The sequence below is a fragment of the Malus domestica genome, chromosome 07, assembly GCF_042453785.1.
Source record: "Malus domestica chromosome 07, GDT2T_hap1".
Taxonomy (NCBI): domain Eukaryota; kingdom Viridiplantae; phylum Streptophyta; class Magnoliopsida; order Rosales; family Rosaceae; genus Malus; species Malus domestica.
In genome coordinates, this window is record NC_091667.1 from 2,029,146 (window position 1) to 2,051,361 (window position 22,216).

A 22,216-nucleotide genomic window follows, 5' to 3' on the forward strand; every position below is an offset into this window, starting at 1 on the left:
ATCCAAACTAATCTAACTCATTCATTGTTACACAGCGGGGAATAACTTTTCGAAAAGTACAATTAAATAAGTTAGTTAATTATATAGAAAACATAAAAAACCTAATTTGTAGGAAACTCTAGAGGTTCCACTTCCAGACCATTCTTAACTATTTGTCCAGACTATTCTTTTAACTATTTGTCCACCAAGAAAACAATCATAGGCCCAAACCAAAACCCAAAATTAAAAAATTAAAAATTAAAAATTAAAATACCAAACTTTCTTAAAAGCTCTTAAAACCCGGATTTTGTTTATTCTCCTGAATACTGAATGGGATCATTGCATCCCCACTACCATCACCGTCCGCACTACCACCATCTCCGTCATCATGGTCACGACGACCACTACTATCTGCCATCATACCTCGCCACCGCCACCTCCACCATTTCCAACTCGATCACTTCCGCTACCTCCTAATCACCATCACATCACCACTCTTAACCAACATTGTTACCACAACACCCTCCGCTACTATTGTTGCGGTTACTAAATAATCATAGGTCACCATTGTTGTTGCCGCCACCACCACCATTCCTCGCTATCATCACCATCTATACCGCCACCACTCCAACCACCATTGCCCCCTCAGACCTGGCAATTGCACCACACACATCCAACAACCATCGCTATTGCTACTTAGTACTATGGTTTAACACTATTCCCTATACACTTCCAAGTAAGTGGTTTTACGCTCGAATCTCGTAAATGGCAAGTTCGATTCCAATTTATTTTGCACTTTGTGCTACAAATAAATCGTTGTATAAAAAAAATATTGTCACCATCTCAATTAGAAGTTTGAGGAATTTTAATGAATTAACAAATTCATAATTTTTATAGTGTTTAATTGATTTCTCAAGATTCATGTAAAAATCCCTAAATTTAAGAAGAAGAAAAAAATCCCTTAAAATGTTTCTAAATACATGGACGTTGTATTCATGAAGTTTATGGAGTTCTATAGACTCCATGTGAACTTTAGCTGAATTCAACAGAAATCTTAAGAAAAAAAGCACGATTTTCTAAAGTCTAAAAAACACGGATAATTCCTTCCAAATCCATTTAAATTCTTCATTTTTCAAAATACTTTAAAATAAAATCTTAATTGAATATACATGAAATTTTATAAATTATTTTAAATTCAAAATAAATACATTCACATTTCTATACAATTTTACAAACTTTTTCAAAATTTAATTGAATATTCGGGAACTTTCATAATTTATTTAAATCTTAATTGAATAGTCATGATTTATTGAACTCTTTTAAACTCCTAATCGAAGAAACCTTGTGTATAACGTTGCTAAACTCAATTTACCGACAGATTACGAGCAAAGATGGATATCTCTCTCACCGGCGACAAGAAGAGGCGGAGCAGCAGCTCAAGAGCAAGATCTCCGACCACAATACTCTCTCTCCAACACGAAATCCTTTGCACCATCTTCTCTTTCCTCGACTTCTTCGACCTCGCAAGTTGTTCCGCCGTATGCAAAACCTGGTACTCGATTTCAACTACCCTTCCTTCGGAATTTTGTAGGTAAATTTGAACTGGGTTTTTGTTACTTTTAATGCAGGAGCACGGTGATCAACAAGTCTAAGTTGCTCCGAGTGTTTTGCCGCAAGCAATGGCAGATGGGTCTTGCGGGTTCTAGCAATGGGTCTAGTGATGGTCCTGAGAAACCTTGGGAGGTTATTTTGGAGGAGATGGCTGTGGAGCGTCATAAACTGGCGTTACAAGATGGTCGAATTCGAGTCGATCACTTGAGGGGTCACTCTGTTGGGTATTGCCTTTATCCTTCTTAATGTTCAATTCACTTTTCTTCGTACACTTTTCGGTGTGATGCAACTTTTGTGAATCATAATGTGAAGTTTTTGGATTTCTCTGTGTCTTTTCATTGTGCAAGAAGCAGCCTATATAATGCATTGAAAGTTTTGATTGTGTCAATTGAGGGCTGAATCGCGGGAATGAAACATTCTATAGAATTAATTGATTTAATCTAGAGTTTACGTATAGATGAATTTGGAGCGGCCGTTGCTTGAGAAGGCATTTATTGAAGAAATCGGTTATCTCGTTAACCGAGAGGGGCAAATGAATAGTTGAATACGAACGTCAATGCTTGTTAAACCTCACGAGATACTTCACGCCTCATATTTCAATTTTAATTACATTTAAGATTATACTTTCTGACTGTAGAATTATATATATGGTATTATTAAATGCTGCAGCTGGGGTGCCAAACAAATTCTGGTTTAGTTGGCTGTGTGTGTATGTAGGCTCATAGCTTGATGAGGGAAGGGATCTGTGTTAGTTCTTATCTTATGCCTAGGCATACTGCTCTCTGCGGGGATGATATCATTTCCTAACCTTGCTTTGTCTTAGGGTTGGACAGTGTCGAAAGAAGATGGGGTTGCTTCTCACTGGCGGCGGTGATAAGGTAGTTTCCTTTGTAAACAACTTACAAAACTAGCATCTTTATGTATAATAAAATATATTGAAGTTTTTTGACCGAAAGGTCACAGGTTCAAGTCGTGGAAACAACCTCTTTGTAAGGCAAGGGTAAGGCTTTGTACGATAGACCTTCCCCCTGATCCTCGCAAAGTGGGGAGCCTTGTTGGCTTGGGATCGCTCCTTTTTTTAACTGTTAATTATCCAAAAGCACAAATATTCCCGAGTCCTGAATCTCTTGATGTACTTCCAAACTGGGGGGAGCTTGAATATTATCCTTGAATATGTTCCTAGATCACGATTCCTCCCTATATTTTGCCCATTGTGATATTTCAACTCTATACTATAATGTGACAACTTCTTGAGGCAAGAAGTTAGTATCGTACATGTTATTATTAGGTTTTGGATATGCTTCAGACGTATGGACGTGTTCTAAATGTAATTTAAATGTATTTGTATCTGGCCTCCAAATGTGTCATTTGTACAAGCACCGCCCACTTGGCTTGCAAATATGCTTGGAGGATCGTATTAACAAATGTCAAATTCAAACTAAATGATATTGGCTGTGGAATAAGTTTTTTATTTGACTGAAATTGTATTTTTGAATAAATGGTCCATCTTTTCAGTTCTCATCAGCTCAACTTGCATGCATTTTGCCTATTCCCACTTTATACCATCCTTCACGTTTTTCCACCTAAGCCAAGGCATCAAGCGCTTTGTTAGACTTTGCACTTGGCCCTATCGTATCTTTTAACTAAGTATACCACTCTTCGTGTCCACGAACCTTGGAATTTCTTTGTTCAACAGACCTTGTTCCGCAGGGCCGACCCTTTCTTCTCTTGATAGCTTGTAGTAATAAACTCATGAACTTGTTCAATTGTTGTTAATTATGTGGTCATGAGGTTTTCTCTTCAGTATAGTTCTTCTGACTTTTGACATGGCAATGATGCTAGGTTATGCGTCTTTGGTCATTGGAAAGCTATAAATGTGTGGGAGAATATCCCACTCCAGACAAGGTCCATTTGGTTGACTTTGATTTTGATGAAAGCAAGGTAATTCAAACTTATTACTTTTTCATGCAAACGAGACTCAACTTAAATGCTATCATGTTACAGACCACATATTGATCTGAAGCTTAATCTGGATATATCATTGACTTACCGTTCAGATTGTGAAGCAAGACTGTGACTTCTGTTGTTTTCTGGACATCTTGATAAAGGATTGCAATGCCATGCATTACTTTTTCATTCAAACAAGACTCAACTTATATGCTATCATGTTACAGACCACATATCGATCTGAAGCTTAATCTGGATATATCATTGACTTACCGTTCAGATTGTGAAGCAAGACTGTGACTTCTGTTGTTTTCTGGACATCTTGATAGTGGATTGCAATGCCATGCACGCACCTTAGTTTAACAGATCGACCTAGGAGTGAAATTGTAGCATTAACATCAATTTATATGACAGAAAATACAAGGGCTTTTGAAATATGCTATTGAGCTTATTGCATTCTTCAACCTTACTTGGAAATGTAAATAGCATGTATGCTGTTCAATTCCTTTCATCCAGTTTAGAGACTGGTATGGATGATTCATTGTGATAATATTGTTGGATCTTTAACCTCGAGTGTGAATAGCTACCTTATTTAATAGTCCTTAGTCAAAGCATGCTGCTTTCTATAATTAACGGAATTTCAGACATGACTGACTTAGTTTTCTGTAGATTGTAGGTTTGGTTGGCACTCGTATATGCATATGGAGGAGGAATGCGATGAGAAGTATATTTCCCTCATGTGAGGGCACCTTTCCGAAGGGTTTATGCATGCGGTATGCAGAGAAAATACTCTCATTATTTTTACTTTTATTTTGTAAGTGCTAGAATGCATTACTTCATGAGCAGCAATATGCATGGTAAAGACCAATAACATAAAATTGGAGATTTATTATTTGATTTCTTTCACCAATTGGTTGGGCAGGGGATTATCTGAATATTTTACATTTTGAGCTTCTATCAATGGTTGTTCTGAAAGTTTCTTGTTTTGATTGATTGTATCTTATTTATTTGTTTACTAATATTGCCGTTACTATTGCTTTTGGACTTTAAAAAATTCCTTTGTTGCTGAAGGCCTTTCAATTTTTTTTACGGTTGTTTTTACTTGATCATTTCTGTTTTGGAATAGAATGCTAGATATGTATGGAGGTTTACTTTTGATGGTTTTCACATTCTGTTCTGATTGTAGTTACTGCGATCCTGAGGCTGTGGTTGGATGCGAGGATGGGACAGCTCGTGTATTTGACATGTATAGTAAACAATGTTCTCAAATCATTAGGTATGTACTACAAAGAATGTAGCTTCTAGATTGGTGTTTGTATTTGTTTTCATTTTCCTTCTAAATAATACAGTGAATTTATACAGCTTAACAAGATACCTTTTGACTTGTAGACATGCATTTAAATTTCTAGAGACAAAAAAGTTCCTGTCTGTAAAACGAAAACAGGAAGTATAAGTTAGAATTTAGAATAATTTCTCTTCTGGCATAGAATGTTCAGTATTTGCTGTAATATGAATATATATGCTACTCAATGGTTTATGGATTTTCTTTTGATTCCTGATTGCAGAACGCATGCGGGGCCAGTAACATGCTTATGTTTGAGTGATGATCAGTTGATACTTAGTGGTTCATCTCTTGGTGGTATCACAATATCTGGACTTTCATCTGGCGAGCAGGTTGCGAAATTAAGTTCAAATGATTCCTCAGGTTACACTTTATGCGTGCTCTACCATTGTTATGAGGGACACCTACATTCCAGTTATAACTTCTGATACATAAAACTAAAATAAATTTGAAAGCTCATCAGGACACTAATTACATTCTTTTTTTCATCCTCCACCACTCAGTCTAGTATATCTGATTCACTGTGTGCTGGACAACTCATTCCGTCGTACATGTCGACAGAGATACACTATACTTTGTTCATATAATTTTGAGTACTTCATCAAACTGCCAATGGGATCATGTAGAAGTCATAATTGCACTGTCTCATATTTGTTTGTCGTGTCTTATAACTGCTGGGTGTACTCTTACTACTTATGCCCTTTTGTCCTTGTTGAATGAAATATATTCATGTGAAAGCGAAATCATAAGGATTTTGATTGCAGTTGTTTAGAAGTGTTGGCACTTAACAGTACATCAATATTCTAAATAACATATTTATGGGTTTTGAGCAATCCTCGATCTTGGAGTGATAAGGACATTATGTTCATGACAGAGATCATAAATCTAGTATCAATTTTTCAATGCAGGCATAAAGACTTTGTGTTTCAACCCAGGCTCTCACTTAGTATTTGCTGGATCGGCTGCTGGATATGCATTATGTTGGGACGTTAGGTATGAAATATGACTTAAAATGCTTTTTAAGAATTTTAATTTGCCTGGATGTGCACTTTAGCTTGATCATAGTCTATGTTATAACCGTTTCCATTTTGCACCTCGTTACAATTCGAATACAAGGTTTGGATTACTTCAAATATTCTGTAGATGATATCATTGGTAGATAGAAAGCTTGTATGCAACTAGTCAGTTACTTATCCTTTCTACAGAATGAGAGTTGCTTCAAGATGAAAACTTCAATAAAAGCGACTATGAAAAAGTGTGTAGACCCCCAATTTTTTGCCCTCCATCGTTCACCTAATGGAAGTGTCCATGGTTATGAGACACCAGGCCACCTCTCTAATAGACAAGGGATTTTAATCGAAGATAGTGTCTGACAGCCCTTAGTGTGTTTTGAAGTGTCAATTTAACGACATATTCTGAGGTGATTTCTGATAAAATGCCTATTTAACTGTACATTAATTATCATTAAAAGAAAACCCACAACTTTTAACCAAAAGAAAAAAAATCTTAAAACGCAACGAATTAAGGCAAAAAACTTGAGAAGCTAACCAACCATGGATAGGGCAACTGACAATGATATCAACAAAGCGACATCCAAACACATGTGAACGAACATCACATATACTTGTTCCAATTCTAGAAAATATGTTTCTTAGAAATATAATCTCGATTCTTTTGGGGCTGAATCTTCACTGTTTCGCTGAAACCAAGGGCTGAACACTAGTGTTGCTGAAATATTAAGCCTTAAGGTTTAGAGTGGTTTATCAATTTTCATTTCGGCGTCTATTCTTTATACTTTTGTGTGACGTGTATTTCTCTGGACAGATGCTAAATATATGGTTGTTTTATCACCAACGGATTTCAGCATAAAAATCTGTAGTTTTTATATGGTGGTTTTATTATCGTAAAATTTGTATGCAAAACTTACCCTTTACGTCCTAGTTTTCTCTGTCTCCGCCCTTTATTTTACTGTCTCGATTGTTACAGATGACGTAATACAGTTGTGTGTTAATGTTCTTCTGTTATATTGTATGATTCAGGACAATGAAATGCTTATGGGAGACACGAGTGAGTCCAAATAGGGTATACACGTTGCAGCACATGAGAAATGATGCATCGACGTTGGCGGTTGGTGGAATAGACGGTGTGCTGCGTCTTCTGAACCAGTGCACAGGTGAAGTAATTTCAAGATGCGTCTTGGATGGATATTTATCGTCAAGTTCTCAAAGCACGATTGGGGCTACCCAAAGAATGAGAGGAACAAGGCTTTCGGAAGATACCCCCGTTGAGAGCATTCTTAGTACCAGACGGCCTCCCATTACGTGTTTGATTGTCGGGATGAGGAAGGTTATCACCACGCATTACGATAAGTACATCAGAATCTGGAAATTCGAGTAAGACGACCACTCTTTGTTTGCAATGACATGTATGTGATATTCATGATAATGTATATGTATAAAGTTTATTTATGGTTCGTGTACAAACTGCAACAAATTCTTGATCTTGAAGTAGAAACCGGTTTTCCGTCGAGTCCTCCGAGAAAAATAGTAGTTTGATTTTACTGATGGTTCCATAATTGAACCGATTGACAAGAAATTTAGAATCGAAACCGGAAATTGCAGATGATGTCTTGAAAATGAATGTCGGATGGAAGAATTTGATCTTGGAGGGTCGGTACTCATATTTCCAGTTTGATTATTTCGCCAGCTTCCCTAATTATGGCCAATTTCCCACGTGGAGTATTATAACTGGTCAATTCCCGCATTACATCTAATTATCGGTCCATAAAACTCTCGTCGGTTACAAAATATTATTTGTTGTTATTTTCTCTTTCTTTAAACAAGTCAGTTTTAATGAAAAGGTAGATCAATTACGGAGAAAGATAATGGTACATGGAGATAAAAGAATGAGGAAAATAAAAATTCAGGAGAAAAATCGACGAAATATATATATTTTTTGTTTTTAATTTATTCGAAAGGTATGGACTTTAAGCCCATGTTTAAATTCATCAAGTCCATGACTCAGCCCAAGCCCAATCCCATTAAAAATCCCACAACACCCTATATTTCTTTTGACGTCACTCTTTTTTCTTCTTACCCAGAATCAAAATTCCCACGCCAAAACCCTAACCCTAGAAACTCCAGAAGCTCCAAAAATGGTGTGCATACGCAAGGCCACAATCGACGACCTCTTGGCGATGCAAGCCTGCAACCTTTTCTGCCTCCCTGAGAATTACCAGATGAAGTACTACCTCTATCACATCCTCTCATGGCCGCAGCTCCTCTACGTCGCCGAGGACTACAACGGCCGCATCGTTGGCTACGTCCTGGCCAAGATGGAGGAGGAGAGCAACGAGTGCCACGGCCACATCACCTCCCTCGCCGTCCTCCGCACCCACCGCAAACTCGGTCTCGCCACCAAGCTCATGAGCGCCGCCCAGAACGCCATGGAACAGGTGTTTGCGGCGGAGTACGTGTCTCTTCATGTGAGGAAGAGCAATCGGGCAGCGTTCAATTTGTACACGGAGACTTTGGGGTATAAGATTCATGATGTGGAGGCGAAGTACTATGCCGATGGGGAAGATGCGTATGATATGAGGAAGGAGCTCAAGGGAAAGAAGGTGTATGGACATAGTCATGGGCATGGGCATCACCACCATCATCACCATCATGAAGGTGGGTGTTGCTCAGGGGAGGTGGCAAAACCAGATAAGGCAGAGGCGAAAAAGGTCGGGAGAGGGAATGCCAAGGCGGAGGCCAAAGCGGTATGAGAGTGCGAGGTAAATTGAGTTATTTGGAGGAAGTGCATTTTCTGTTGTTTTACTTTATCTATGGTTTTGATGCTTAGTGTTTGTACTGCAATTTGGAAAATGCATTTGAGGATTCGGAACTTTCATAGTTTTCATCTTAAGTCAATGTTTGAATGCTTACTCTGCTTTGAGTGGTCTATGCTGTAATTTTAAGTTTATTTTTCTGTTCATTGGCCTGGCCTCTTTTGTTCATAATTTGGTTGAAGAATGCAGTGTTGAATCACAATAATGATTATACATTGATTAGAGAGTTATGTTTATATTTGAGTTTGTTCCGTTTGATGATGTGTACCGCATGTCATGTTCTTAACATGTAATGCTAAATCTTTCTTTATCAATACTACTGAATTCTATTGGTGGCAGAATTTGCGAATGAGACTGGAATTGAATAGGAAAAATGGCTAGCTTAGTAGTTGTTTTGCTTGGTTAAGTTAACAACAAACCCACACTCCCATAATGCACTAAACCCGCATCTTGCTATTTAGCCTTGCCCTTTCGAGGGAACATGTGCTATTGTGCCCAAAGGTTAGAAAATGAGATTATGAGATAGAGGCTCAGGGAAAAAGGGGTCGTGGAAAACCTAGGAAGACTTGAAAAGAGAGTTTAAGAAAAGACATTGAAGTACTTGGAGCTAACAAAAGACTTGACGCAAAATTGAGCGCAATGGCGTTCTAGGATTCATATAGCCGTCCCCACTTAGAGGCATAAGGCTTTGTTGTTGTTGTTGTTGTTGTTGTTGTTGTCGTCGTCGTCGTTGTTGTTGTTGTTGTCGTCGTCGTCGTAGTAGTGTGTATATATGCATGTACACAAGAGTAGCACTTTGGCATTGAAAATGAAGATCAATAGCTTTTTGAAGTATGAGATTGTATGTGAAGTTAAATTGTTTGATGATTTGCTATCCTGCTTTCTCTGGCTTTTCTAAATTGGGGAGGAATAAAAGGTGTTTTCTATTTTGGGCACTTGTCCTTTGTTACAAATTTCTCTCTTTTGTCCTCCTAATCATTTTGTTTGGTTAATGCTTGCAGTTTTAAGTTGTTTTGAACATGAGTTTCTCTTCAGAAATGTTTTAAATCGGAGCTGTCTCTATGTTCATTAGTTAATCACCCAAGCATGTTGGCATGATGGTGAATTTCCTTGGAAGTGTGAGGTGTCGAATGACTAAACAGGTCCAGTAAAGTATAGATTTAAGAAATGACCAAATATAGAACCTAGTTTTGACTAAGAGCGCCGAAGATTTTTTATCTACGCACTGAACAAAACACTCTGATATGTTGTAATGCAGTGGGCAAAGAGATTGAATAGAAAATAGGATGTTTTCCAACTGACATTCAGAAATGAGCACCCGATTAAAGTTCCTAGTCCATCACTTGCACCAGGTAGGGTTCCAATGTATAATGAATCAAGTGATCGCGAGATAAGCTAATCGAAACAGCACAAATATGAAGGAAAACAGTTTCTGCTTTCTTAAGGTATCAATATTTTTGAAGTTTGGAGGCTTATGTCAATCTATGACAATTGTTCGAATTGTTGTATCCAAGTATGCATTATACATTCAATTGAGCGAATGACACGTGTGCCAACGAATTTCGAAGAGTTTGGCGTGGTTTTCTCTCATTGATCTTTAATATGAAAGTGTGAGGCACCTGTTCGTTGACTAATTGAGTCCATTCTCCAAGGTTTTAGTAGACATTGGGTCGCTATAATTTGCTCTTCTGGATAAGAAACAAACAGTCATTGAAGGGAGAAGAAAGTGTACAAAAACCAAGTTTCTGTAAGCTTACACTCATATGCCTAATATTTTATTTATATCTTTTCCTGGCAGGTATTTTCAACAATAGATGATAACAGTTTTAACACTAGGGCCTTTAACTTAAGCGCCCACTTGACAACCATATCGTTTATTGTTTTTGCAGAGGTTGGAATAATTTTCCCTTGACTGGTATGTTGATAAGTTTGTTTTTGTAGATACCAGAGAAGATCTCTGTGTGAATATAAAGGTTCGTACTTTTCCCTTTTTAGTTCTTGGCTATACAAGCATCTTCAAAATTTTGAAGAAAACTTGAGAAATCAATAGAATTTGATTGCAGATTAAGAAAACTTAAGAGACCGGTTCAATTGGGTAGATGAAAAAAGGAAAGAAAAGAAAAATATTTGTAAACATACGGTACGTTTGAAGAATTTGTTTATACTTATGGAGACCATTTTATTGCTAAGGAAATCGAGGAAAAGAAAACAAAGAAACTAATTAAGAGTTGTTTGAGTTGTTTATAGAGAGAGGACTTGGTAAAAACAACTAATATTTTTGTTTATCTAATGGTTGTTATTTGCTTTACTGAGAATGTAGCTTTTATTGTGATTAGTTTCGGGTTTTGGAGCAGATATTTGTGTCCCGAGCCGTATCTAGTAGATTTTGGAGATATAGTGCATTTTCATTTAATAGACGTAATTCTTTTTACCATTGTTTTGTGTATAATTATGCAACTTATATATTATGATGTGACAGATTGTTTCGCTACCAATGCATCAACATATATTAAAAAGAAATATTTAAAGAGGGCTGGAATCCAGTCAAAGTTGGGATGCTAGGCCCTCACGCCCATATTATATTATTGAAGAAAAAACATTACAACAAGGGGGACATAGTACCTAAACTCCGATGATCAATAGAAAAATTATATACAACCACTCCAAGCAGTTAACATGGCCATCACATATTGAATTTGAATCCAAAAGGTTGACGTATTATTTGCTGCATATGACTAATTGAAAAGAAGGAAATTAAAGAGAGATTCATAAAAATATTTTAAGTTGAAAGTGTGGACGACGAAAGGGTATTATGGTCCAATCATTAAAGCTCCCTATATAAAAACACCTAATTAGCGCTCTCCTGCCCAGAAGCCCCAAATTCTCTCTCTCTCTCTCTCACACACACAAACAAAACCATGGAGGACCGCTGACTCGAAGACACCAGGTCCAATTTCAAGTCCCTTGACGGACCGAAGAAGCTCCGAGGTGAGATCCGGACCGCTCCTTCTTCTCTTGGTATGCTTTTCAATTTTGTTTGTTTTTGTTTTTAGGGTTTGTGAGGACGAAGAAGATTATCTGAAATTTCGAAATTTGCAGCTCAATTAACTCGATCCATATGTTCTTTGGGTTACGGTGCTTGAATTTGATTAACTAGATGCCTACTTTTTTGTGTTCATTATTATTTCGCATGAATTATTTTTGTATTTCATTTAATTATTAATAGCTCTAGGGATTCATATCACAATCAATTAGTTATCGCAATTTTGTTTAATTTGCCTGTTTACCGAGTAGAATTTTAAACCAAATTTTGTAGCTAAGCAAGATTTTGATTTCAGAATCAATTAAGTATATTCACTATTCTGTTTGATTTGCCCGGTTACTTTACTTGTGTAGAAATAATTCTCTACAAATTTCCTAGTTTACGTAGGAAAGTAGCTATTGATACATATTTAGGTTATCCTAATAAATTAGCCGGCCCAGACACAGTAGAATGTAAATTAGCATGAAGCATTTGGTAGTAAGTATTTGAATGATTTCATGAGATGGAGAATAATATAGTGCCCGGCCCGAATCCAGATGGCTTACTTAGCTTACACACACACACACACACATATATATATGTATATTAATGTATCTCTATCTACATTTCCTGAAACACACAGATATGAAGAAAACGGGTGTTAAAGACTCTCGGACTCAACTCAAAAAAGAAAGGGTGGTTGAAGAGGCTATGGCTCGACTCCAACTTGACGAGGAGAATACTACTATTCCAAAATCACAACCCCTTGTAAAGTTTGCTAGACCTTTCAAATTCACAGTCCCTTGTGAAGTTTGCGGAGTGGTTGGCCACTATAATGATAGATGCCCCTACATCGAAGTAGGCCTCCCAGACAACGTAACTGAGGCTCCCAAGGGCTATGAAATAGTTACCTTACGTGGTGGGAAGCGTGCTGTTAGGATCATGTTTTGTGGTTGTTGTAAAATGCTCCGTGACCACAAGATCAAGGACTGCCCGAATAAGAGCAAGATGACTGCAATAATGAACTCTATTCTGAAGGCTGCTCGCCCTCCTGCAGGTCCGCTGACCACAGGATCTTGCTGATGCTGAGGATTGGGATGCTGCCGCTGTTGGATGGTTTATATCTAGTCTTGTCTTGGAATGTTGCTGTCCTCTTTATATTCTTTGGGTTTTAGCACTCAGTAGTCGGTCTGTATGTACGTATGTCATGTATGTCTTTGAACACGCACGTTCCGTCCGCTGTCATTCTAGTGGTAGTTGTGTCTCTTTATATACTAGGAATATTCTAATGTTGTTATTTCTGAGTGGAAAAACCCTCTGCTTGTCTTGGTTTTGGATGACACACAACTAACTTGGTGACATTAATGAAACAAGAAGGATCGATCCTGTTTCATGGACCAATTGATCTAACTGTTTTTGTTTCATTGTTCACTAGAGAAAGCCCCGTCTTGGATGTGCGGTGCCTATTTGGATCGAAGCTTTGCTTTACTATGCTGTTTGATCTCTGTTGGCCTCTGCTTCGCTTTACTTTGGGGTGGTGTTTTTAATTCACTTGATCTCCAACACAATCTTGCAACTACATTCTACAAGAAATACATTCCTCACAGTAAAAACCATATAACCTTGGAACGATCCAAGCATCCTCCTTGCGCATATAATTTCACTCAATCTGCTTATGAGAAATTAGTACATGCAATTCTCGAAGACAAGTAAGATGTTCAACTCCATGAGGCAGTTGCTTCGACTCCAAGCATTCATCTCTATGATCACCACATTCGGTCAATCGAGGGGAATGGTTTAGAGTTTGACTTTCAAGCCTGTTTCTAATGTACGAAGTTTTTCCTATGTCTTTCGGAAGCAGCAATTCAACGATCGGGAAAGCTTTAAGGTCTAAGACCCTTTAGTAATATGAACCCTTCGGTTGATTCAATAGAAAAGGAGTGGCCATGGTAGAAGCATATTGTTTAATTGTTTCTGCCTCATTGTTTTTTTAACACAATTTCTCAGCTTTCAAAATTGAAAGAGCAAGTTAGCGTACAAGGTCATGCACCTTGCACACTTTTACACTTCCGTGGGGTTCTCTCTTAAGAACATGTTACACCCTTATTGACTTAAATTGCTAAAGCTATATTCTGCAAAACAAAAGGTTGCGTGGGTGGATTGCTTCCTCGCCCTTCAAATGAGGGCTGGTCCTGAGTTTTCTAGTGCTCGGGACGAACACTCAAAATGTGCCTTTTTCAATACATCAACGTATATTGAAAAGAAATATTTAACGAGGGCTGGAACCCAGTCGAAGCTGGGGGGCTAGGCCCTCACGCCCATATTATATTACTTGAATAAAAAACATACAACGGGGGGGACATAGTACCTAAACCCCGACAATCAAAAGCAAAATCATATACAACCACACCAAGCAGTCAACATGGCCATCACATATTGAATCCAAAAGGTTGACGTCCCATTCACTGCATATAATGTACAGAAGACAACTAGATTACTACTAATAAAATGACTTAACATTGAGTAAAAAGAATCATCCGAAAAGATGGAACATATGCATCAATTTTATTACAGAAGCTATTCATGCGCTGTACTTTGAAGAAGATAAGAAATACCTGATCAACATATATGTTGACTATTTTAGGTGCAAATTTAGAAGTGATGCTCCAAGTATGATATTGGACAGAAAAGAGCGGCAACTTCAACTAGTTCTGCTATATCTGGCTGGCTGAGAGCAGTTAAGGACATGATTGTTCCCTAATAACATGAATAAATTGAGTAAACACCAAAAGTAGCAGCAAGGGAACGAGATGTGAAGTAGATGAAGAGGTGTAAGACCTGTGAATGTCCAACAACAAAGACTTTGGAGCTTGTTGTCAAATATATGCAGCGCACCATTTCTGATGGATCAAATAGAGCCAATTCCTGCCAACTCCAATCCTAAAAATCCTACAATAAAGCATAAACATTATTCTCTTCTGATGAAGATGTGTGTTCATGACTCCAACGTGTTCCATGCGCATTCCCTACCCATACATTGAAACCTTCATCTGCAAGGACGAATCCCAGCGATTCTTCTGGAGAATTTAAGAACCATGCATCACCTGGTTAAGATCAAGAAAAGCCAGTAACCAAGTTCAATTGAGTTTGAAGCACCATTAGAGCCTAATTTAAAATTTATCCCTTGGATGTTCATCACTTTACCCAATAGTTAGTTTCAAGAAAGCAAATTTCAACAGAACCTGAAAACTTCAGATCAGGGAGCACCAAATAGTGAGCTGTACATTCAAATTTTAAAATGATTCAATGAACGGATCTTGTAGAGTATAAAAACTAAAGTATTGAATTTAAAACATTGATGATGTTGGTTTAGTATCATTGAATTCTCATTGATTTTGATTCAAAACTTTTGAACATTTCCACAAAATGCAACTCACACAATGCAACTTTTGTATTTTCAAGGTTATGGATTTGACGAATAATGAATATACATATATATTATATTATATTATATATTACTTGGGTTGGATTTGGAGTCGGCTACAAATCGGGAATCCCTATAACCATATTCCAAGCCAATACCGAATAATATTAACGATTTTTTCCATATCCAATATAAATTCAAATTTTCATACCCAAATCCGTTGTATTCGGGCCATTATCCACAATTATCAAGTTTAGCACCTGAAAAAGACAATTAGAGAAAAAGTTAGATGGGTATTTAGAAAACAGTGAAATAAAAAAATGTAAAAATAAAGAGAACTGTTGAAGACTGTTCTGAGGTCCATTTACCTGCCCTGGGCCACAACAGTATTTGCTCCGTCACAATCTTCACAACACTATATCACAAAAAGTGCTAGATGAACACCCTATTTATACCACAATAAAAAACCACCAAATTCATCAAATCATCCACATAAGTTGATTAATTTAGATTCCTTTTTTGGATCAAAATTATTAATTTAGATGCGATGAAACAGAAAATAGATAAAAGATGCCGATGAAGAGCATATTATTGGGTCAAAATGATGATTTCATTTTCTTTTGGGGTCAAAATTGGGAAAAAAGTTGAAGTTAGTGGATAAGGAATGCATACCGCTTGGCTGTGGAACTGGTGTTGCTCATTGAGAAAGCAGAAGTGTGGATAAAATCTTTGATGCACATGATATGTCATCTGAAAACGAAAATAAAATGTTGGTAATGATGAATGAAGAATAAAATTAAGAAACGAGATTCGCATTTCAATATTTCACGGTTAGAAAACGCACCTTAATCAATAGTAAGGTATGGGATGTGAGCAACCTTGTGCCAGTCCTTACCTGTTTCTTTCTTGTATCTTTGGAGTAACATGGGGCATTCAGAAATGTACAATGCATTTAAACAGGGGAATCCACGAATCCCTTCTGGCAGTGATGCCAAATTAGAGCAATGAGTAATGTGAAGACGCCGCAATGACGTGAGATTGCTTATTTCTTCCGGTAGTGCTGCCAAATTTGGGAAATTATTAATGGAAAGCGATTGTAGTGATGTGAGGTTGGCGATCCATTCCGGTAGTGCTGCCCAATTTGGGAAATTATTAATGGAAAGCGATTGTAGTGATGTGAGGTTGGCGATCCATTCCGGTAGTGCTGCCCAATTTGGGAAATTTCCAATGGAAAGCGATTGGAGTGATGTGAGGTTGGCGATCCCTTCCGGTAGTGCAGCCAAATTTGGGAAATCTCTAATGGAAAGCGATTGGAGTGATGTGAGGTTGGCGATCCCTTCCGGTAGTGCAGCCAAATTTGGGAAATTTCCAATGGAAAGCGATTGGAGTGATGTGAGGTTGGCGATCCCTTCCGGTAGTGCAGCCAAATTTGGGAAATCTCCAATGGAAAGCGATTGGAGTGATGTGAGGTTGGCGATCCCTTCCGGTAGTGCAGCCAAATTTGGGAAATTTCCAATGGAAAGCGATTGGAGTGATGTGAGGTTGGCGATCCATTCTGGTAGTGCTGCCAAATTTGGGAAATTTCTAATGGAAAGTGATTGGAGTGATGTGAGGTTGGCGATCCCTTCCTGTAGTGCTGCCAAATTTGGGCAATCTTCAATCCTAAGCGATTGGAGTGATGTGAGGTTGGCGAACCCTTCTGGTAGTGCTGCCAAATTTGGGCAATCTTCAATCCTAAGCGATTGGAGTGATGTGAGGTTGGCGATCCCTTCTGGTAGTGCTGCCAAATTTGGGCAATCTTCAATCCTAAGCGATTGGAGTGATGTGAGGTTGGCGATCCCTTCTGGTAGTGCTGCCAAATTTGGGCAATGGTCAATTACAAGCTCCTGAAGTGACGTCAGATTGCCCATCCCTTCCAACGGTATAAATTCCAAATCCTCAATTCCCCAGAGTGACAGATGTGTTAATTTGGAGAGATGAGGGGAAGAAGAAGAGGCAGAAACATCAACACCAACATCATGTGTAATATCAGATGCTCCTCTAACAAACAAGGATTCAACAACCTTCCAGCTGGTATTCCTAAGTTCTATGCTCTCCACATTTGGATACAGAGGCATGGAAGTTAGATTAGGACAATTCCTGACAATCAATCGAGAAAGACGGGGAAAAGAAGGCAAGGACAAATTTTCCGTTGATGAAGAAGAAGCAGTGTTATGAGTATGGGCCCTCCACCATCCCTTCAGAACAGGGCACTGAGATATAAAGAGATTTTCCAGGGAGGGAAAGAATGAGATCCTCATCATCTCATCACTCATACTATTACTGCTCTCTTTCTCTGATATGTACTCCAACTTCTCCAAACTTCGAAGTTCAAGTTTCTTAAGGGAAGGCAAATGATCCAAGGGTGGAAGATGTTGGCATCTCTTACAATTACTCAATTTGAGATTAACAATATTAATGAGAGAAGAAAACCAACTCGCAAACCTCACACCCCTATAGTTATACACGGACAACTGCTTTAGATTAGAATGGGGTTGCAATACTTCCATTGACTTTATAATATCCTCCTCATCAACGGCCTTTACATCTTCTTCCTCTTTCCACCACAATTCCAACGAATGGAGATGCTGTTTGTCCTTGAGAGGTGTACCAACATTTGATTCTGACACCACATGCCTCAAATTCCTTATCTCCAACTCTCCCCTTAATTCGTTAAGGGCCCCCAGCTCAGCAAGACCAGCACTACCGCCCCTCCCCAAACAATTGCTTTCGCTCAAAACAAATCTATTCAATGTACGAACACCATTCAATTCACCAATTCCACGTGGCATTCCACTCAACGAATTACAGCCTTCCAAGATGAGATGCCTTAAGTTGATCATTTTTTTAATGTCTTTAGGCAATTCCACAAGATACTGACACCAACTGAGATCTAGTGTTTCCAAATTCGAAAGTCCAACTATCCAATCTGGAAGTCTCTCCATGTGATTCCTACTAAGATCAAGATATCTCAAATGTTTCATTTTTCTAAGATAATTAGGCAATCTTTTAATTCCTAATCTATTGAGACTCAACATTCGTAATGACTTAAAATTTGAAACAATTGTAGTATAAAATGCATTACGTGAGGAACTTTGGGGATCACGCTCCACTGGTTGCCAAAGAAAAAGAAAGGTTCGTATCTTGCTTGCTTTTAGCAAGGATGTTGGCACTTCCCATTTCGACAAATCAATTTCAAAATTGAAAGATACATGACGAAGCTTTTCATGAAAATTCTTTCGGTTCAGATCAATTACGGCGCTTCCGACCCCCGACACTAAGATTGCAAGTTCATTCATAAGATCGTGCATTTTACAACTTTCTACTCTACCAAACTTATCTATTTTTTCTTCTTGAAAAAACGATCTGCACAACAATTCCCTGTAATATTCAAACGCAACATCCTCCAAACCCTCGTTTTCATCGGATGACTTAATAAACCCTTGCGCCACCCAAAGTCTAATCAATCTCTGTACAGAGATCTCATAATCGGGTGGGAACAAGCTACAATAAGCAAAACAATGCTTCAAATGTGATGGGAGCACATCATAACTTAGTTTGAGTGTTGGTAAAATTTCAGTTTCTTCTTGACTTATTTTTGAAAGTTTCTTTTTTTTGAAATTCAACCATTCTATTTCATGATGTTTGGTGCGCAGCATCCCACCTATCGTCCTTATAGCGAGTGGAACTCCTTGACATTTTCTCGCAACCTCCTCCCCAACTGCCTTAATTGTTGGATTATGTGGCTCATTTCCATCTTCAAAAGCCATTTCCTTAAATAAAGTCCAACTTTGCTCTTCATTCAAACCCCCCAAGGTGTATAATTTAGTTGTGTGTGATGCCTTTGCAACAATTTCGCTACGAGTGGTAATTAGTATTCTACTACCTTCTCCACCACCCACTAACAAGTCCTTCAAGCTAAGCCACTTCTCTTGATCCTCATTCCACACGTCATCCAGCACAAGTAGGTACTTCTTCCCATCTACTTTTTCTCTAAGATTATTTTGCAGCTGATCCATATCAAGCTTATCCACCCTCTCAAGATGATGCTTATCAAGCTGTTTTAGGATTTTCTTAGCCAGTATATCCAACTCGAATACATTAGAGACACATGTCCACATTTTCAACTCAAAATGATTTTGAATCTCCTGATCATTGAATATGAGTCGGGCAAGTGCAGTTTTCCCCAATCCTCCAATTCCAACTATGGAAATGGTTGACACATTCTTAGTTGAGATGGGATGCAACAAAAGTTGGATAATTGCCCTAGTATCTTCGTCTCTCCCTATAATATTTTCCTTGGGGACAAATGAGTGAGTGACACTCTCTCTCTTTATAAATCGTGTATCTTCACAATTATCTTTTAAGTAATTGGGTCTACGAGATGCAACCTCACTAATCCTCTTGTTAATATCTTTTATCCTGTGACCCATCATTAGCCCAAACACAAGTTGATTTGAGCTAGAAAAGAAAAGGCGCACCTGTAAGAATTTGAATAGATAATCATTATTTCGATAGGACGGTATTAATTAAGTTAATAAAATTTTGTAACGGTAGGTTATATAAAACATTCAAAACAATATGTAGAAGACTTATTGCAGTTAATTATGAGTTATTTATAAATTCATTCTAATTTTTTTTTTTTAAGAAAAGAGAACAAAAAGCCGAACAACCAAGGTCAACCATCGCAACTCGCCAAACCACTACCCCTCTCCATACCTCCGCCGCCAAAAACCCCCTCTTTTCCAAGCGCTATCTCTCACCTGCACCAGTATACCAACCCCCCAAAGGGCCAAACCCACTCCCACCCATCAAACAAAGAAATCAATTCCTCTCAACTACAGACTCTGAGACTCATAGTCTCTGTCTTTCTCTCTCAAATAAACCTTTCACAGTAGGTAGATTATGGATTATGGGTGTTTGGGGAGAGTGCAAGAAAGAGAGGTGGAGAGAGAGAGAGAGAGAGAGACAGATGGAGGTTTTACAGACCGGACGGGATAGCTCAAGAGATTGGGTGGATCGCTGGAGAAAGAAAAGTGGAGAAAAAAAGTGGCTTTTTTTTTCTTTGAAGTTTTCATTTTTCAATATTTTGTGAAGTTGACAATGTTTTTTTCTTTGTTGGATATTTATTGACGTTGTTTTAGAAATAAAGTGAGTGAAAAGTAACATTTTAATTTTTTTCACTGGGTTAGATTATAATATGGGTAAAAAAAAATGACAATATACAGGGTCTAGCAGCACTCAAAACCATTGCAATTGTACCTATTATATTTATAGGGAAGATATAATGTATTTACTTGTTAAAAGAAAGTACCAATAAAATTGCCATATATAATTATGGTGCAATTCCTACATCCTCCCAAAAGTAAATTGTTTTCATACGTGTGTACCCCTAATTTTTTTAATAAAAAAATATACCCGTATAATTAGATACAAATTTCAAAAGAATGTAGCCATTTAGGAAAAAAAAAAAAGGTATCCATAAGAGTTCTAGCAAATATAATGGACCCATGATTATTGATAAAAGATTGATAAATTCAGTCAAACGAAAAATGAGATGAAACTATTCGAACGTATAAAAATTCAAATTTAAATTTCAAACTAAAAGGATGTTAGGGATATCTAGCTGCAATAAAATCCCTTAAATTATGTAAATAATCAATTATCCTAAACAGAAATGACATAAAAGGAAATGAATAAACAAGTATATTTAAATAAAAAGAAAAGGAAAATCTGACATGAGATTTGATTAATTTTAAGAATTTGATATGGACATAAGTAAAAGGACTTCAAACAAAAATTTAAAACTAAAAATGTTTTAATCAAGAAATATTAGTGACTAGGGACCGGACCTAATTATCCCCATTTTTAATCTCATGACCCATTTTAACTCAAAAACAAGTTGATTTAAGCTAGAAAAGAAAAGGCATATATGTAAGAATTTGGGTAGACACAATCATTATGTTGATAGAACTGTATTAAGTAAGTTAATAGAGTTTTGTAACGCTAAGTTATACGAAACATTCAAAACAATAATGTTGAGAATTTATTGCAATTAATTACAAGTTATTGAGAGACCTATTGTACTCCTAATAGGTGGATATCCATGGGCTAATGTGATTATGAAAAGGTTCTATAAGATGCAACCTCACCAAAACCTCTTGTTAATATCTTTTATCTTATGACCCATTTTTTAGCCCAAAAGCTAGTTGATTTGAGCTAGAGGAAGAAGAGGCGTACCTCTTTACATAGCTTTGAATTTCCAGGCATCATTTGTCTCAGTTGATTTTCAGTATTATACTCATCCAACACGTCATCGGCTTCATAGACTGCTTCTTCTACGCTTTGGAGCCACTCTTTGACTTCATTGTTGGCTTGCTTTTGCTCAGCGTCAAGAAGAACAGCTTGAAATCCGGCAACTGTCACCTTGAGCTTCTGGAACTCATCACGGGCACCCCAAATCAATCCAATCTCTTGGGAAGCAAGGGGGCCTAGCCTCTCAATGATCCCTCCGGCAACGTTGAAGAGAACTCCTTCCGCCATTTCTTGGATTCAGGACAAGAAAAACACAAGTGAAGTGAAGTAGAAGCTTGTAAGTGAGAAAATGATTTTGCGTAGTGAAAGATGGCTCCTCCTGCTAGTCTTTATATGCCGACACTTACATATAATTCCATGTATAAAATGATCATTCCACTCAATAATTGAACTACTTTAGTCTAGTGGCTTAATAAAGTATTGATCGATTACAATCAGACAAATGGGAAAACTCAATCATTCAATTTAGTGAGGGAAATTTTATTTAAACACATATAACTTTTTTCCACATTCAACTTATTCTCTACATCTATATTAATTTCAATTAAACTATCAATATCTCCTTAAACTCAAATATCTACCTAAACCCAATTCAATATATAAATTTATCTTTACACCCATTCAAAAAATAAACCCAAAATCAGTTGGAGACAGCTCTATTTTTGAAATTATTTTCATGTCTGATTCTTAAGTGTGCGAACCTGC

At 37.5% G+C, this 22,216-nt stretch overlaps 3 protein-coding genes across 45 annotated transcripts; 2 read left to right on the forward strand and 1 right to left on the reverse strand.

Moving 5' to 3' along the window:
• Positions 1-1,267: 1,267 nt before the first annotated feature.
• On the forward strand, positions 1,268-7,408 carry LOC103420464 (F-box/WD-40 repeat-containing protein At3g52030). The gene is made up of 9 exons (XM_008358528.4): positions 1,268-1,531; positions 1,608-1,814; positions 2,414-2,468; positions 3,433-3,531; positions 4,207-4,310; positions 4,724-4,813; positions 5,103-5,242; positions 5,788-5,872; positions 6,919-7,408. The coding sequence occupies exons 1-9, from the start codon at positions 1,371-1,373 to the stop codon at positions 7,274-7,276; spliced, it is 1,299 nt and encodes a 432-aa protein (XP_008356750.2). The 5' UTR covers positions 1,268-1,370; the 3' UTR covers positions 7,277-7,408.
• A 435-nt stretch (positions 7,409-7,843) lies between these two features.
• On the forward strand, positions 7,844-13,134 carry LOC108171391 (N-terminal acetyltransferase A complex catalytic subunit NAA10-like). Of its 7 annotated transcripts, none has more exons than XR_011582550.1 (4): positions 7,844-8,657; positions 10,601-10,684; positions 11,583-11,699; positions 12,377-13,134. XR_011582550.1 is itself a non-coding variant. In XM_070824342.1 (2 exons), the coding sequence occupies exon 1, from the start codon at positions 8,034-8,036 to the stop codon at positions 8,646-8,648; it is 615 nt and encodes a 204-aa protein (XP_070680443.1). In that variant the 5' UTR covers positions 7,844-8,033; the 3' UTR covers positions 8,649-8,657; positions 10,510-10,705. The 7 variants fall into 7 exon arrangements, 4 of the variants coding, with proteins under 4 accessions (XP_070680443.1, XP_070680442.1, XP_070680441.1 ...); XR_011582551.1 differs by lacking the exon at positions 7,844-8,657 and adding an exon at positions 10,275-10,458; XM_070824342.1 differs by lacking the exons at positions 11,583-11,699; positions 12,377-13,134 and having other exon boundaries at positions 10,510-10,705.
• An 867-nt stretch (positions 13,135-14,001) lies between these two features.
• On the reverse strand, positions 14,002-21,942 carry LOC103426463 (disease resistance protein RGA2-like). Of its 37 annotated transcripts, none has more exons than XM_070824371.1 (10): positions 21,437-21,942; positions 16,002-19,677; positions 15,830-15,907; positions 15,526-15,572; positions 15,369-15,417; positions 14,976-15,011; positions 14,770-14,837; positions 14,572-14,682; positions 14,349-14,490; positions 14,002-14,198 (listed from the first exon to the last, which is right to left on the reverse strand). In XM_070824371.1, exons 1-2 carry the CDS (start codon positions 21,737-21,739, stop codon positions 16,003-16,005), a joined length of 3,978 nt encoding a protein of 1,325 aa, XP_070680472.1. In that variant the 5' UTR covers positions 21,740-21,942; the 3' UTR covers positions 14,002-14,198; positions 14,349-14,490; positions 14,572-14,682; positions 14,770-14,837; positions 14,976-15,011; positions 15,369-15,417; positions 15,526-15,572; positions 15,830-15,907; position 16,002. The 37 variants fall into 37 exon arrangements, with proteins under 37 accessions (XP_070680472.1, XP_070680468.1, XP_070680471.1 ...); XM_070824367.1 differs by having other exon boundaries at positions 14,764-14,837; positions 14,938-15,011; XM_070824370.1 differs by having other exon boundaries at positions 14,572-14,673; positions 15,526-15,602.
• Positions 21,943-22,216: the final 274 nt, after the last annotated feature.